Raw genomic sequence first — 12,154 nt, 5'->3', positions numbered from 1 at the left:
TGATGTGCAGGAGTTACTGATTTCTGTGATATAAATAATTCTGTCATGGCCAATTTTAAATTACCGACATGATGTCACTGGATGTGGAGTTGGGAAGAGAAGCTAACAGTTGGTTTTCATGGACTGGTGCAAGCTAGCTCCAGCAGCACCACTGTGGAGACTCCCTAACCCTTTTAGGAATCCTTAGAGGTTCTCAGCCCTGCAATATAGAATATCACTCAGTACTTTTCTTTGGATATTCCATATTAAGATGTATATGTGTATGAATGAATATATGTACATTTATGAATATGTGTGTTTATGATACATAGAGACAATATATGTTCATTTGTGTGTGTATGTATGTATGTATGCATCTATCTATAGATAGAGAGATGAAGGGGTGGAGAGGGAAAAGGAAGAAACACATATATTATAAAATCCATAAATTCATGTGTGAAAATCTGAACTTTCAAAGTAGATGATTTGGGAGTAGCATATATCACATTACAAATTATTTTTTTAACTTACAACATTTTTTTCCAACCAAACTTTGAGATTGACTTTTCTTCTAGGAAATCCAAAATAATACTACAGCTGTGCATAACTGTTTAAGGACATTTATTTTACAAATGAAACTATACCTTTAGTGGGCAGCAGAAGGTATAGGACCTAAAACAAGAATTTTATTTTGATTTTAACTTCTAGTTCTTGCTATTGAGACATTGAGGGTAAATGCTACTTAATACTGATGTTTTTGGTTATATAAAAATGCACACTGACTTTCTCACCTATGATAAAAATACATTTCATAACAATTCTGTTTTTGCTATGCTTTCTATTGTTTTAGACATGCTTGGGTATGCAAAAGCATTTTTTCAGACTATAAATAACCAGAGACATGTTGTTTGTTGCTGTTCTCATTCTCTCTCTGGTGCCTTAATATTTCTTTTCAAAGAAAAACATAATTTGTTTGGCTTTCTTGGAAACATTGGTTTGCTAGTTTTTGAGTTGAATATTTTTCATCACTTCTTTGGGGCTTGCTCAACTTTCTAAAGTTGAAAATGTGGGCTGCCCACAGCTCATGCCCATTCCATGATCTTTCTTTTCTTTCTTTTCTTTTCCTTTTCTTCCTTTCTTTCTCTTTCTTTCTTTCTTTCTTTCTTTCTTTCTTTCTTTCTTTCTTTCTTTCTTTCTTTCTTTCTTTCTTTCTTTCTTTCTTTCTCTTTCTTTCCTTCCTTCCTTCCTTCCTTCCTTCCTTCCTTCCTTCCTTCCTTCCTTCCCTCCTCTCTTTCTCTCTCTCTCTTTCTTTCTTGCTTGTTTGCTTCTATTTCCTGAATTAGGTCCTTTCCCATTTTTTCCCATTGTCACCATCCATGCTTCTCTTTTCTCTACAGCAGGAATGCCTTTCTTCTTCTCTCTGCTAATCCACAGACTTTACACCTCAAGTCACACTATCTACCAGAACTCCATAGTGATTTATCCTTTTCCTGAGTTCTCTTAGCAACACTTGTTCCCTTAGTCACCATGTATTGATTAACTGCTATTTGCAAGGCATTCTGGGCACATTGTGGTGAGTAAAGCTATTTATTATGAACTTTGCTGCTTAATGGAGCCTTATCTGCTGTAGTAGCATGGTGGCCCATTATTTTACATAGAGCTGAATTAATCATTCAATTGGCTTATAACCTTTTTATTAGCAGTCACTCTCATGTCATATAATCTCATCAGAGTGGGATAGACAGAGTAAGCTGGTGCCTTGATTGGGTCTACCCTGTAAATAGGAGGTCAAGTCATTGCATTTGATTTTTCTGTAGGAGTTCTGTTAAACAAAACTGCCTCTGTGAGGCTAAAGGGCTCAACACTCAACTCAAAAAATCCACATGTACATCCTCTTTTTTACAGACTGGGCCTTAACTTGGTGATTTTTCAGAGATTTTTTTTTTTTGAGAAATTTTCATTTAAATACATAGTCTACATTCCTTCTAGTAATAACTACCTCAGGTATTGAAGATCTAACACAAAGGGCCTCGATTATTTAATGAAAATAAAGCCCAAAGAAAGGAGAAAAAAATCTATGTAGTTCCTATAAGAGTTGTGATTTCTTTTTTTCTTTCTTTCTTTTTTTTGTCTTTTCTAGAGCCATGCCCATGGTATATGGAGGTTCCCAGGCTAGGGGTCTAAACTGAGCCGTAGCCGCTGGCCTACGCCAGAGGCACAGCAACATGGAATCCAAACCGAGTCTGCGACCTACACCACAGCTCATGGCAACGCCGGATCTTTAACCCACTGAGCAAGGCCAGGGATCAAACTTGCAACCTCATGGTTCCTAGGTGGATTCATTAACCACTGAGCCATGATGGGAACTGTTTTTTTTTTTTGTTTGTTTGTTTTTTTTTTTGGTAAGAGTTGTGATTTCTTAAAGTTTCTACTAACAGTAGGAAAAGAAAAATCAATCAATTCCCCTCCCCCAATATAAGAAATGCTTAGTTACCAAGTAATTAGGAAAAGACAAACATAGGCTGAAACACCACCTCTCAGTGGAGTGAGAATTATCAACTAGTCTCTGGATCCGAAAAATGATGAACCAGATCTTACTCATGTTCAGGATTAAAAGTAGCAATATTGCATAAAATTTGCCAAGTCCAATTTCACTGTCAATGGATACTCTTTCCATCCCTAGAAGCTCTAAGTCTGCGGCACTGTAAATCCCTAGAAAGGCCTGCAGGCCTACTCAAGATTTGTGCTTTGCTTTCAAATTGATGGTTCCCATGAGATTCCATGTTGAAGAGAGACATCAAGAGACCTTTAATCTAGGAGTCATTTAGTTTAATTAACAACCTCTTTTTCCTTTTTTTTTAACCAAATTCAAGGTTCTTGACTTGGGATCAATGGATCCTCCAAGGAGACCAGGATTGGAAATCAGGGCGTTCATGATTCTTGATGGGAGAAAAAAAATCTCTAGTTTTACTAAGCTGTAACTGAAATGTAGGTTAAAAAAATCAGAGTAGTATTAGCAGCCCCTGAGACTCTTTCACTCAAAAAAAATCACAAATATTTTCTCATCACAAATATTTTCTTATAGTTGTTACAGATATTTCAAAATATCATTGGTACTCATCACTGCTTCAAAGTCATGGTAGTTAGGGAATTCCCATAGTGGTTCAGTGGTTAATGAATCCAACTAGGAACCATGGGGTTGCAAGTTTGATCCCTGGCCTTGCTCAGTGGGTTAAGGATCTGGCATTGCCGTGAGCCGTGGTGTAGGTCGCAGATGCGGCTTTGATCCCGCGTTGCTGTGGCTCTGGCGTAGGCCGGCGGCTACAGCTCCTATTCAACCCCTAGCCTGGGAACCTCCATATGCCGTGGATACGGCTCTAGAAAAGGCAAAAAAAAAAAGACAAAAACAACAACAACAAAAACAAAATCATGGTAGTTATTAGATCTGCCACTAGATTTTATGTTAATAAAGAAGCATGTTAATAAAGAAGCATGTATATTATTGTTCCACTCATTTGTTTTTTTAAAATATTTTGATAATATCTTTCAATATAATTAGTTGCCTTTGTAACTGTAAGTATTTTATTTTATACATTAAAAATATTATGCTGACAAAGGGTCCATCGATCCTTAGGTATCTGTGACACAAAAACAGTTAAAAACGCTTTGCCCAATTCTCAGTTTTGGTATCCGTTAATTGATTACCTGCACCTAGAGAAACTGAACAATAGGCTTGGACCAGATTTGAACAGATCTGAATATGCATGGTTTTGTAAGTAATAGTTTCATTATTATAGCTGAACAAAGACTGATTGATATATGGAGCTTAAAATAGGTTAGGAAGAACAGACTGCAAATGAGTGGGCAACACATGGGAGGAAGAGAAACTACATCGGAGATTGTCAGCCTCATTGGAGTTGGCAGATTACAAGTGGCATTGCCACCATGACCAAAATGAGGGTACAGTTGCATGTGAGGTGCCCCTGTTGCATGCACCATTAATGTCAGGTGAGTACTCATTCCACTAAATGGGAAGAAGATAGTACAAACTTTGTAGGAAAATTCAAATGTAATTATTATTGGAGGCAATAGCAGCAATAACAACATATATATATTTAAAGGTTCCACCATATCCCTGCTGATTTGAATCACCAAAAATCACCCTCAGTGTAATACTACTACATCTACGTTCTCATGTAATTGTCACATCTCTAAGAGGAAAGAGCAGATAGGATAGCATCCATGTTACAGACAAGAAAACTAAGGTTCAGGAAAGCTGGAGTTCCCCCAGTTAGTCAGGGTTAAAAAAAAAAGAAAGATAATGTTATAATTTCCACCTCACAGAGGTGGACACAATCTTTGAGCATTTGAGGAAGTTGCAGTGTCAGGGCTAGGATTCAAATCCAATTTGGTCAGATTCCAAAATCTTGTGTATTCTCCATTATGTCATGCTGCCTGCCTCACTATTCCTTTCTCCAAATTAGAGAGCTAACGTGTTGTTAGAAACGACAACCCTCCAAAATTGTACTTGACTCAGTTGAATCACAAGGGTATACTTCAGGGAGAGGAAGATAAAGCATTTCCAAAATGTTGGCAATGCCCTTAGTTAACGCAAGGGCTCCAGAGAAGGACTTGTCTTTGGGATGTTCGTGCTGCTTTCTCCTTTAGAGCCCTGCTCACCCAACCACTGGGGAATCCAGAAGCTCATGGACACAGCCATTACCAGAGGGAAATGTGTATTCTGTGTCAAGTAATTCACTATGGAATGGGAATCATAGCATATAGATATGGGTTTTTTTTTTCCAAATTCTGGGAAACAAATCTGACTAATGGTGAAAGCTTGTATATCTAATTTCCCTTTTATGTGAAGGTAAACTTTATTAGTCATTCGTGGACTCTTGAGGGACAGAGAGGCATTTTCTTCCTACTCTTTGTTCTTTTTGCTTTCTTGTTTGCTTTTAAACTGTTGCAGATCACAGACCAAGGGCATGTTGTTAATTCCATTATAAGAGCAGGCAGTAGTGGGAGTTCTTGCACTTTCAAAAAATGCCAAGTTTAGAAGGGCTTGGAAAATTGTCCGCAGAGTGTCTTCAAACTATGAGCCCTTGCACAGTAGTACAGACTCATCCTAAAGACCCTCCTTTTTTCTGGCAGCTCTCATTTCAATCATGGTGGTAATGCCCTATTTAATCTGTTTCAACTCCAGTGAGACTGATAGCCTCTGATGTAGTTTTTATTCTTCTCATATGTTGCTTACTCATTTGGAGACTGTTATTCTTAACCCGTTTTTAAGCTCTGTATATCCATCAGTCTTTCTTTAACTATAATAATGAAACTGTTACCTACAAAATCATGCACATTCAAATTTATTTTTCAAAGCCATTTGCTTTTTAAGTCCATTTTAAGAGCCTATTATGTTCAATTTTACCTGCTTTCTGCCCCAAATCCTAGCTCTCAAGTAGCAGTTAATCGCCATTGAAATGTTTACAAAGGGTTTGTCCTCCTAGACATTTTGCACATTATTTTGGTGTTCCAAAGGTAAAACCTAAATGCAACAATAACACAAACTCTGAAACTGGTTTCAAACACAAACTAACTTCCAAACAATACTGAATGCATAAAGCTCCTCCACCCCCAAAGCTTTATCCCCATTAGCTTTCTGAAAAATCAAGACAAATATTTAATTATTTTCATCTGAAATGTGATTATGCCCGATCTGATATACAGCTGTAATCTCCTTTAATTAACGGGAAGAGAATTCAAGTTCAACTCCTGAATATCTGCAAGGAGAAAAGATTAATTTACCGTTTTACTTCCCTTTGTCATAGTGGCTTAAGAAAGATGTGAAAAAACAACTCAAGTATAATCACTTTCCTTCTCTCTCCCTGACTTTTCAGGTACTTCCATAATTTACAGAATCTTAGTTTGGCTTATTGCAGAAAGTTCACAGACAAAGGCTTACAGTACCTGAATTTGGGGAACGGATGCCACAAGCTCATCTATCTGGACCTTTCTGGCTGCACCCAGGTTTGTCTTTCAGCCTTCTCTTTCCTGCGGCAGGCGAAGAAGTCCTCCAGAGAACGGGCTACATCCAGCCCTCATGTTATACTAACTCTGTGCACGGACTGCAGCACACTTTTCAGAGGTTTTAAATTACATGGCCACAGCTGCTTAAATTTTCCCCAGGATCGCTACTATAGGCTCTTGGCTTCCTTCCACTGGAGTGTCACATCCACTCACAGGCAGAGTTCATTGGATGAGGAAGCAGACCACTTCTGTGTAGATACTCTGAGCCCAATGATAATACCAGAGTCCAAGTCTTGAAAACTTTAGAGCTGCGACCAAGACACAGACAAAGGAAAATCTTTCGGTTGGGGCTGGGGGGAGAATGTGCAAAGGACTTCCTGCAAAGTCCATTTGCTCCCCTATGGGCTTTCAGAGATTAAAGAGGATTGGATAAAATGCTACCAGGGCTCAATGTAAGAAAGGAAATACAGCAAAGATTATAATTTTAAAAAATCACTTTATAGCCTTGGGCTAAAGAACATGAAGACTGGAGGTCTGCATGGGGAGATACTTAAGTTTGAGGGAACTGGACTAAGGAAAATTGGGCAGAAAATAGAGCAGGGTTGTAGACAGTAGAGCATGACACTTTGGAAGCAGTTACTGCCTCCTTGATAGTTTCTTCTGCTTTGTTTTGCTAGGTTTAAGTCATGATTCTTTTTTAGAAATGTTTTTTACATTTTTTTAAATTATAGTTTATTTAAAATGGTGAGCCAATTTCTGCTGAATAGCAAAATGTATTATCTTCCATTATGGTCTATCCCAAGAGATTGGATATAGTTCCCTGTACTATACAGTAGGACTTCATTGCTTGTCCATTCTAAATGTGCTTCTTTTAACTTCTTTTTTTCCACCTTTCTGTATGTTATTGACATTATCACCAGAGAATGTTCATCATCCTATGAGAATACTATAATAATACAGATGAGAACTGTTACTATATGCCAGGCACCATGTTGAGATCAGATTACTGCTCATACACATGCTGTGCAGTACATATTTGCTCTGCCCATTTAGACATGAAATGACCAAGGCTCCCAGGGTTGCACGGCTGGTGAAAGCACATGGTGCTAGTGCAGTTATAAGCAGGTAAATCCCCTGGAAGGAATACAGGGACAGCACGGATTTCTCCTCCAAGTTTTTGAGTGGACAGAATTCTTATTTAGCTACCACCACTGCATACTATGGTTTCCTGGTGCACAAGGCAGTAGGAGGGATGTAGGGGCAAGGAGTTGGGGGCTCTAAGCTAGAGCTGAAATGTCTAGAATTTGCCTTTGCTCAACATCCATCTACTGATGTAAAGCTTGCTAAGTATCAACATCCACCATCACTCTCTGACCAAGATGGCCTTAATGTTCCCTCCAACTTTAGATAATTCTTCCTGATCCTGGGCCCCTGATGTCCCTTTTCTTAGAGCATTCGTTTTGGAAAACTTGTGGCTGTACATTCTTTCTCTGCTCCCTTTGAGATGTAAACCTCTTAAAAAGTTTCTTGCCAGTTTTGCAACCCAGGAATATTCCTCAAGGACTTGGGGGCCAGTCTTGGATATGGATGTCAACTAGCAAACACAGATGGCCTAATCACAGAGGGAAAAGTATTTGCAAGTTCAAAAATAACTTAATGTGAAAAACAAAACCAAACAAAAAAACCCCAAAATAACTCAGTGTGCTTGATACATATCATTGATCAATTTCCACCCCACCCCCTAAAGTTATGCCCTTCAATACTTTTACATTAGCTCACTCCTATGTCTCAAACCTCTCCCCACAGTGTGACTTACCCTCTTGTTTTTTCAGTTTCCTCCAGGTAATTATTATTATTGTAGCAACAATATACAACACCTGCACAGACACACAAACACAAAGACACATGTCTGAAGGATAAATATATTCAGATATGGTAAAGTCAAAATTAGAGCTTTCAGGTTGTGACCCTCTGGCCAGATACATGCCCAAAACATACAGACATAGACTATCTTTACATTTTGAGCCACCATTTGAAATTCTGGAGTTTTCAAATAAAAATCTAGACTTCATGCTTCTCTTTAAAAAACAGAAGAACTAGCAAAGTTGGGCCTGCATTCTCTTGTGGCAACAATGGGCTGAAGCTGAGTCAGCCTCACCGCCTTGAGATGGAACATGCACCCTCAGGACATCCCACATGTGCACCTACACTGCAACTCTACCACTTAACTGCATTGCACGCCTGGCCTCAGTAGGTATTTGAGTTTGGTCTGAATGTATAAGGAACAGATTTCCTAACTGACCCTTGATTTGTAAGTCTGAAACCACATTGATGTTAATATTTCACATCATTATGCAAAATATTGTCAGGTTTTTTTGGTTGTTGTTAATCTGTCATCCATTTACATTTGTTTCATAATTCAACAGAGATTTAACTCTAGGTATCAGGCACTGTTTAAGGCACTGGAAATTGTACCATTTGAAACTTTGTAAGAAATAGGCTCATTATGCAGAAATAAACCCATGCAATTTTGGTCAATTAATCTATGACAAGTATATTCAATGGAGAAAAGATAATCCTTTCAATAAGTGGTGCTGGGAAAACTGGACAACTACGTGTAAAATAATAAAATTAGAACATTCTCCAACACCATATACAAAAATAAACTCAAAATGGATTAAAGATCTAAATATAAGACCAGATACCATAAAATTCTTAGAGGAAAACATAGGTTGAACATTCTTTGACATAAATTGTAGCAATATTTTTTTGGATCCATCTCCTAAAACAAAGGAAATAAAAACAAATATAAACAAATGGGACCTAATTATACCTAAAGGCTTTTGCACAGCAAAGGAAGCCATCGACAAAATGAAAAGATAACCTACTGAATGGGAGAAAAATTTGTGTATGATATAACTGATGAGGAGTTAGTATCCAACATATGTAAACAGCTCTTTACAACTTAACATAAAAAAAATAAATAAATAAACAGAGTTCTCGCTGTGGCTCAGGGGGTTAAGAATCCCATGTTGTCTCTCAGGCAGTGCAGGTTTGATCCCCAGCCTAGCACAGTGTGTTAAGAATCTGGCATTGCCACAACTGTGGTATAGGTTGCAGCTGCAGCTTGAATTCAATCCCTGGCCGATGAACTTCCATATGCCACAGGCACAGCCGAAAAAGGAAACAAACAAACAACACAACTAAAAAATTGGCAGAAGAACTGAATAGACATTTTTCCAAAGAGGAAATGCATATAACCAATAGGCACATAAAAATATGCTCAACATGGCTAATTATCAGGGGAATGCAAATCAAAATCACACTGAGATATCATTTCACACCTGACAGGATGGCTGTCATCAAAAAGAGCACAAATAACAAACATCGGTGAGGATGTGGAGAAAAGGCAACCTTGTACACCATTAGTGGGAATATAAATTGGTGCAGCCACTGTGGGAAATAGTATGGAGGCTTCTCGAAAAACTAAAAATAGAACTACATGACCCAGAAATTTTATTCATGCATATATATCTGAAAAACCCCACTAATTCAAAAAGATACATGTACTCCAATGTTCAGAGCAGCACTATTTTCAATTGCCAAGATATGGAAGCAACCTAAGTGTCCATCAACAGATGAATGGATAAAAAAGATGTGGTATACACACATACACACACACACACACACGCACGCACGCATGCACACAAACAATGGAATGCTATTCAGCTATAAAAAGAATGAAGATTTGCCATATGAGGCAACATGGATGGACTTGGAGGGCATTATGCTAAGTGAAATAGGTCAGACAGGGAAAGACAAACATGTATGATATCACTTATATGTGGAATCTAAAACATACCATAAAGAGTCCTGTTGTGGCTGAGCAGTAACAAACCTGACTGGTATCCATGAGGATGTGCGTTCAATCCCTGGACCCACTCAGTGGATTAACAATCCAGCTTTGCTGTGACCTGTAGTGTAGGTTGCATATGTGGTTTGGATCTGGTGTTGCTGTGTCTGTGGTGTAGGCTGGCAGCTGTAGCTCTGATTCAACCCCTGGCCCTTCGAATCAGGAATTTCCATATGCCATGAGTGCAGCCCTAAAAAGACAAAACGTAAAATAAAATAAAATAAAAATATTATAAACTAGTGAATATGACAAAAAAGAAAGAGACTCATGGATACAGAGAACAGACTAGTGGTTACCAGCGGGGAGAGGGAAGAGGGGAGGGGTAATATAGAGGTAGGGGATTAAGAGGTACAAACTGGAGTTCCCGTCGTGGCGCAGTGGTTAACGAATCCGACTAGGAACCATGAGGTTGTGGGTTCAGTCCCTGCCCTTGCTCAGTGGGTTAACAATCCGGCGTTGCTGTGAGCTGTGGTGTAGGTTGCAGCTCCGATCCCGCGTTGCTGTGGCTCTGGCGTAGGCCAGTGGCTACAGCTCCGATTGGACCCCTAGCCAGGGAACCTCCATATGCCGCGGGAGCGGCCCAAAGAAATAGCAAGAAGACAATAAATAAATAAATAAATAAATAAATAAAATTTAAAAAAAATTAAAAAAAAGAGGTACAAACTGTTAGATATAAAATAAGCTATAAAGGTATATTGTACAACACAGGGAATATAGAAAATATATAGCAAGTATTTTTAAAATAACTAAAAATGGAGTATAACCTTTAATAATTGTGAATCACTATATTGTATGCCTGTATCTTATATAATATCGTACATCAACTCTACTTCAATGAAAAATTTTTAAAAAAGAAATGGGCTCATTGTGAATGACAGATATCTTGACAGCGGCTGCTGCAGCTAAGTCTGGGCTGATGTGCAGATCTTTTGCTCAGGAAAATGGAAAAAAATTGTCTGCAGTGGGAAAGAATGAAACCATCACAAAGAGGCTGTCCTCTGAGAGGGAGAGATGATGTTTTTCAGAAGGAGAGATGGTATATTTTTGTTTAGCTAGACTTTAGTTAGAGATACAGTTAATTCCCTTTATACCTATGCTAGTTTATAATGAGTTTCTGTCACTGCAATTCAAGGATGCTGACTTGGTACGGCTTTTAGCTGGAGTAACAAAGAATACTTTTGGTTGGTCTTGATGGAAGTCCTCACTCGAGAAAAAACAGCTAAGATCCAAGAGAGAAAGATGTGACGGTTTCTCACAGCTCTTCACATGCTTGTAGTCTACCATGTACCAGAGTTTGTGACTTTGAGCATGCCTGTGACTGACCACAAAGCAATCCTTAACACCCAAGAAGCCAGTTAAATCTGCTTCCTGTTTTGCTGGCATTGGCAGTTGGGACCTACTGAGCAAAGGCATTCCGTGATGATTTTTGGGGGGATAAGTTTTGTCAAAGAATAATATACAAAAAAGCACATAGCTGGGTGTGAGGTATGTAGATGATTGGCTTTTGTTGGTATTGTTAGTTTCCTAAATTGATTATGTCTATCCTAATGATTATGATTTGGAAAACTCACGTGGATGTGATTTCTACAGGTAAGCTAATGCTGTGGCTCCAGATACTCCCTCTATTTACTCATACAGTTTATTTTCATGGCAACACTACTATTAAAGGGCACTACAGGAGAGATAGGAGAATAACATTCAAATCTAGAATGTATGTCTATGCTAATGAGTACTCATCCTTTCTCTGAAATTAGCAAGAAGTATTTGTCATCTCATATTCACTTCCATAGCAAGTGGGTTTCGTTAAACTTCCCTCTTTTCTGCTATTTTTTATCAAACTTCTAAAATCCATCATTGATGACTACTTTCACTAAGGAGAAAGGTTTAAAAATATTTTGTGTCCTCTGCAGTATTTTGCAGGAGAGAAAAAGAATTCAAGGGAAGAAATGTGACCAGGGATTTCTAATTTGTTTCATGCTAGATGTATTTTATTTCTTTTTTTTTTTACCCCTTTTTGAGCTCAGTACCAGGAACAGATTTATCATACTTCTCAATTCATGGCATACTTTCATCATCAGTCCATGCAAGGGTGCCCTTTTGTTTTATTTATTCCCTTTTACCCACATTTTCCAAGCTCATTCCCCTTTCCCTACACAAGCACACCCTCTAATTTGTTTTATGTGGTCCATATAAGAATATAGTCTTGGAGTTCCCGTCGTGGAGCAGTGGTTAACC

The 12,154-nt window shown here is 38.3% G+C and overlaps 2 protein-coding genes across 3 annotated transcripts in view; one reads left to right on the top strand and one right to left on the bottom strand.

The window, feature by feature from the left end:
• LRRC17 (leucine rich repeat containing 17) overlaps positions 1 to 7,858 on the bottom strand; it is a 32,905-nt gene extending 25,047 nt beyond the window's left edge. The window contains exon 1 of one of the 2 annotated variants that reach the window (XM_047752712.1): positions 7,823 to 7,858. The gene's annotated coding sequence lies outside the window, so the exon portion shown is untranslated. Of the gene's footprint in view, positions 1 to 5,946; positions 6,347 to 7,822 lie in introns of those variants that run through there. The other variant, XM_047752711.1, reaches the window with a different exon arrangement.
• Positions 1 to 12,154, top strand: part of FBXL13 (F-box and leucine rich repeat protein 13) — a 201,586-nt gene that overhangs the window by 107,654 nt on the left and 81,778 nt on the right. Inside the window, exon 12 of the mRNA XM_047752710.1 lies at positions 5,877 to 6,006. Coding sequence (XP_047608666.1) covers positions 5,877 to 6,006 — 130 coding nt within the window. The remainder of the gene's footprint in view (positions 1 to 5,876; positions 6,007 to 12,154) is intronic.

The sequence above is a fragment of the Phacochoerus africanus genome, chromosome 11, assembly GCF_016906955.1.
Source record: "Phacochoerus africanus isolate WHEZ1 chromosome 11, ROS_Pafr_v1, whole genome shotgun sequence".
Classification (NCBI taxonomy): domain Eukaryota; kingdom Metazoa; phylum Chordata; class Mammalia; order Artiodactyla; family Suidae; genus Phacochoerus; species Phacochoerus africanus.
The sequence above is the reverse complement of the archived record's forward strand: the minus strand, read 5'-3'. Positions and strand labels throughout refer to the sequence as shown.